Here is a 5895-nt window from a genome sequence, read left to right as displayed (position 1 = left end):
GATTAATCTTGAACATAATATGTCCAGTTGAATAGGCTATCTTATAATCAATCATATAAATATAATTAATAACCAAGGCCTAGTTTCATTCAAATCGAATCAATTAGCCTATTCAACATTAACATTTTAAAAGCTCTACTGTCAGGATATAGGTACTAGTCTCTACAATGGAAAATGATGACATAAAACATAAGCGATTACATATAAACCATTGATAGATTTAGTTAATTTGGTTTTCTTAGTAGGCCTATTCGAATTGTTTGTAATTTTCTGAACAGTATTTTTATTATTTGCTAGTAGAGTTGAATTTGAATGGTAACCATAATATACACTGATTATTACTCAAGTAGTAAACTATACTATTATAGCCTATAAGAACAGGGCCAATGAGTATGTTACACACAGTAAGAGACTAGCTGTAGAGAATTTATGTTTTCAATACAAAACAATATCTGGAATTTCAGCTCAATATCACCATTATAATATGACGTTATAATGCATTTTCATGTTATTTCTCATTTGCTACTAGAATAAAACATTAATATTTATGGGATTGAATATATAGGTATCCTAGCTGTACTAGGATATCGGGGATGTAGAATATCATCCAATTCTGACGTTGAATTGGAAATCTGAGTGAGTTGCAATTTTACACGAATTGGCAACCTTGTAATTTCTTCAGATGGAGGGCCAAGTCTCAACACTTATTCTACACAAACTATAGATTGGCTGTACACATGCAATTCCGCATCCATATGTTGGCCCAATTCATACAAATGACGACCAGCGCCAGTATTGGTGGGTGGTTTGCCAGCGCTAATCTTCATTGGCCTTCGTTGGCAATAGCACCGATTTTTGTCGAGCGAAGGCCAACCATCCACAATATGTCAACCAATGCGTGTGGATTAGGCATAAGGGTCACATCATTAAGGATCAAAGAAAGATCGCTGGATATTTCAACAAATAAAACAATTCTAATTCCTTGACATTATCACCGACTTAACAGCATATGGAAACCTTCAGTATCTTGAAAACTTGAATTTTGCTGAAGAGCTTCTTATAGAGTAGAAGTAGCTTTACCGTGTAGGAATGAATCATTCTTATGGTAACAAAAAGTAAAAGTCCACATCAAAGTAGTTTCATTTATCATGAAGAATACCTTCAGACACTGTTCAACATAAAGTATGCCATCTTCATCACAATAGATTTACCTTTAATTACCTTCAGCCTACCTTTTAATCAATTTCACTGAAACAGGTACTAATAATCCTCTATTAAAATACGTTTCATGGCTTCAAGTCGAAATGTGTAAGGAAGCCAATTAGACATCTGAAAAAATTAAAGATTTGTTAGTAGAATAGTCACGGTGGACAGGAATACATTATTCTTATTTTTTTATTATGGAAATTCTTAATTAAATAATCTTCTACATATTACAAAGCATTAAAAATAAGCAGCATATTGATGACGCTCATTTGTCGAGACAAATTAGGAGAGCGAAAGGTAAGAGAATCTGCCAAAGCAAACAAATGTCTCACAGTTTTTTTTAATATCATGCATATAAGAATTTTACAGATACAATAGGGACGAATTCAAAATTGTAAGTCAATATAATTCAATCATGCAAGTTCAGAAGTATGAAAAACTATATCTACCATTTATTTCTGAATGGCTAAACCAAATGATAAATCCTTATATAGAGATGTTATTTGCAAATGGCAGATAAAGTGAAATGATTGTATTATCTTGAAATAAAACACTTCCGAATTACATAATTTATTCTGAATGAGGTAATTGTTTGATAAACCCCTTACTTTTAACTAATTAAAATATGATTTTTACCAGGTTTTTGAGATGAGGGCAGCTCTTGATTGAGGTCTGTCTTGATAGCATCTCCCATTTTCAACCTCATTTGTCGCTCCAACAAGAATTTGTGGTACAACTTTGCATATTCAACAGCAGATTTTTTCATAAAACGTTGCAATTTATCAACCTGCTCCTGAAAATTAGGAAGGAAACAACTGAAATAACTAGAAATAACCATGCTTATGATTATACATTGAAATCAATGTATTGATGTCTATGTTATTTATTACCCGTATGGACTAACATTTTGAGTTATGGTATGAATCTGTTAATCAGTACGTATAATCTATTCAAAGTACAGTATAGTAGAGACTCGCTAATCCCCGTCTGGGGACTAGAATCAGGCCGGAAAAATGAAAGGCCAGCTTATCAGAATCAGATGAACTCGTTAATTCACATAAAAACATTTTTAAAAAAGTTTTACTTCAACGATGTTTAGTCATCATCGATAAGGGCCAAACTGAGCTGCATGTCAACTATGCACAGAAAATGTCAACCATTGAAATTTGATAGAATGGATAGACAGGGAAATGGGGTGGGGGGGAGGAGACAGCGCTGACTGCTCGCCTGCGGCCTCACGGCATCGACGGGTTAGTGATGTTATACTGTGTAATTCTCCGAAACAAATTTTTATTTCTCACAGAAAGCCAACCCGCAATACTAGATACAGAATCTGTACACATGAACTAAAAATCATAGTTTGGAAATCAGAATCCAAATTACAATCACAATATTCTGTTTCTATTTCCATTATTACAATATTTTATACTTATAAATTTAATGATCTATTAATTATTCTTTTTTTTCATCGTATCAAATTAATTGATTATCATTATTCCTTTTTCATCATCGTATCATATTGATTAATTGGTGATCTATTCCCTATTAATCGTCTTGGTAATATGATTGACTTCGTATTTTTGTTGTCAGCGCATCCTCTTGTGAAGTTGCTTATCTAATTTATTTATTCATTCATCATTATTTCAGCGCAAAGAGCAACTCCTACTTGTATGAGCTTGAAAAGAAATAATTTATTCATTCGATACGATTATAAATCACAGCAGTTAAACAGGAATCAAGGAAACGTTGAAATCTGTAATAAAGAATTTCAATTACTATTAAGAGATGAATGAAAATAGTTGGAATTGATATTTCAGAAATATGCTTACTTGTGACTCTTGAGGTGCCTTATCATTATTTGACGAGGTACATTGGGTGCATTTATTGTTGGAGCTAGAGAATGGAAGAGCGGAGGTGATTGTGACCTGCCCAATAGCTGACAACGCCTTTGCTGATTTCATCTCCTTCAACTCCCTCTCCAGTTCGGCAGCTTTCTTTGTAGCTTCAGTCAATTGTCGTCTCAAATTTACTGCGTCTGAGTCGAAACTGTTTTTTTATTGCTGAAAAACAACTGTTGAGCTCTTTTGAAGTTTCTTCCAACTCAGTAACTTTTTTCTTCAAATTATCATTATTCTCCTCGAGTTTTTTATAGAGATCAGTGAGTTTTTCGAGCTCCATCGACTTGATTCTATGGTCTACGAGCAGCGAATCGTAACATTGAGCAGTTATGCAAAGACTGTCTATCAAGTTGCGCGCCTCTGTGCTTGGATACTCATCTCCCAATGTCATGCCATCGATCACTGATTTGAAATTTCTGCTTGCCAATATACGGGCAGACTCCAGTAGTAGTTTCCATTGTTCTTCCAATCCTGGCATCTTTAGAAGGGCTGAGCGCAGATCGGACACAAACTTCATCAAGCCTTCTTTTTCCATGTCACGTTCACTCTCCAGTACCTCAACCCTAGTTTTCAAGTCCATTTTTTCGTTTTCATGACTCTTTATCTCCTCCTGACACTTTTCCAATAATTGCTTATTCAGCATTGAATCATCAACTAATCCTTGAATATCCTTGGTGTTCACTGCACATTCACTGGAGCCTGCAGTTGAAGTTTGCAAGCCACACCCGTCGAGTGCCGGAGTCTTATCAGCATTTAATCCACTCGGTAACCAGTCTGGGATTCCAAGGTCTGCCAGCATATCGACCAGCTCTGAAAAATCAATTTAAATTTGACTCAAAATCAATAATTTTATTTGCAATTCGTTTTTACAAAATTGGAGAATTCCAATACATAAACTGGAGTGCTATTCCAGCGGAATTGAATGACTGAATGTTTTATCATGCTTTTATGAATTATCAATACTATACGAAATTATTTGAAAATAATTAGCAGGTTAGCGCATAGGAGAAGTGACATCACAAGAAGAAATTATCTACCAATACAATCAGGTAATTGATCAGATTGAAACAACTCAATCGAAATAAAATAAAGTATTATTTGTTTAGAATGATGGATACATGATAATTATTGAGATTAGGAAAGAATTGCACCGCGTGGAAGGATTCGCACCCTGCTAAGCCCGAAGCGCGGAGGCTGCTACCTACCCCACGGGGGCGAAGCGCGAGTCAAAAAAATTGAATTAAGATTAATAATTTGATTAAGAAAATGTACTGAACATAAGAATTAGGATAAAAATGGTGATGAATGAAATAAGAAATAGACATGTTTTAAGAGAAATGAATCACTTGATAAAGGCATTATACAGCCGAAACATGTGATTAAATAATTTTAAAAAGGGTACTCAGATTTATACGGTACTTCTATTTATGAGAAATAGAAATATTTCCGAATTAACTCTATTTTTTGTACTTTAATCTTGAATTGCAGCTAGCAAGGGAAAAATAAAATAATCAAAGGTAACTGAATTTGCCGTTTCAATTAATAACATAATCAACGGAATTTGCAATCGATTGATAACGAACAAAGTCAAAGTTCAAATCGGGCCCTGCCTTGAATTGGCAAAATTTAGCAGTAATTCCTATTCTACAGGGCAGTTAGGATACTTACATTATTCCATGCTCTGTACCAACAGTGCAAAGTGCCGCTTGTTTGAATTTGCTGCCACCTTATTCAATACTTTATCTAAATATTGATTGCAAGCAGTTCTATCGCAAAGACGACCGATTGTGACACCAAACATTTCTTTCTTATTTTGCATAGAACTGCTCGTCAAGGCGGGTTGGAATCATGTATCATAATCAAGTCAAATTCATTTAAAAAAATAGGAAATTCATTCTTCAGTTTATTTTAACCCATATTTTCCTATATTCCTGATATCATTTGTTGTACATGCGTAAGTCAAATAGCATATTCCAAGAAACTTATTTCTGTCAATAAATTATTTTTTGACTTCCAGATAGTAGAAATTGATTGATGAAAATACTATCGAAATATCTAAAGGTGTATACTATTATCTTGTTCAAGACATAACACGGGAACTATGATAAGTTTATATTATTATATATGGCTTGACCATGATATTAAAGCAGAAGTGGTCTTAAATTTAATAATAGTTGACTTGCGGCTAATAATTCATAATTTTTATTCTGAAGCACTTTCAATTACGCAATGCTTTTGAACAAAACAAATCTACTCAAAAGTGGCTTGTAATTTTAAACTTACTTTGGAAGATAAAATAAAAGGAAATCATGGACTTACTTGTATTATCTTTCTCAAGTCGAAAATTGGCTTCAAGAAGGTAATTATCTTTTTTCTGTTTGATGTTGACGATCCTAGAAAAAAAAATTTCAGAATTAAATTGTGACTGAAGTCTTCTTCTACTTCTTCCTTTAGTACTACAGTTCTATGTGGACCTTGGCTTCCATTCAATGACAATTCCTTTTCATCTGTCTCTATCACCAGCACCTCTCTCCCACCCCCTAATTCCCAACACTCGCAGATCTCTCTCCACATCTTCCAGTCACCTTCTCCTTGGTCTCCCTCTTCTTCTTGTGCCTCCAATTCTTGTCTCGAATATGGCATTTGGCAACCTTTCTCTATTCATCTTCTCAACATGTTCAAGCCAGCGCTTCCGTTGCGACTTTATGAAACGTACTATATTTTCCCTTCCAAGTATATGTTATTTATCTTTTCATTACTTCGAATAAACCAACCTTCAGATGTTCTTATG

At 34.2% G+C, this 5895-nt stretch overlaps 1 protein-coding gene across 1 annotated transcript; it reads right to left on the bottom strand.

Annotated features, from left to right (window-relative positions):
* Positions 1-952: 952 nt before the first annotated feature.
* Positions 953-5497, bottom strand: LOC120356196 (the record flags this gene model as incomplete). The annotated part of the gene is made up of 4 exons (XM_039445079.1): positions 953-1329; positions 1843-1999; positions 3036-3914; positions 5424-5497. Coding segments are annotated over 2 exons (778 nt in total), but the record flags the coding sequence as incomplete, so codon positions are not given.
* Between the last annotated feature and the right edge of the window lie 398 nt (positions 5498-5895).

This window comes from Nilaparvata lugens, unplaced genomic scaffold, assembly GCF_014356525.2.
Source record: "Nilaparvata lugens isolate BPH unplaced genomic scaffold, ASM1435652v1 scaffold6123, whole genome shotgun sequence".
NCBI classification, from domain to species: Eukaryota; Metazoa; Arthropoda; class Insecta; order Hemiptera; family Delphacidae; genus Nilaparvata; species Nilaparvata lugens.
The sequence above is the reverse complement of the archived record's forward strand: the minus strand, read 5'-3'. Positions and strand labels throughout refer to the sequence as shown.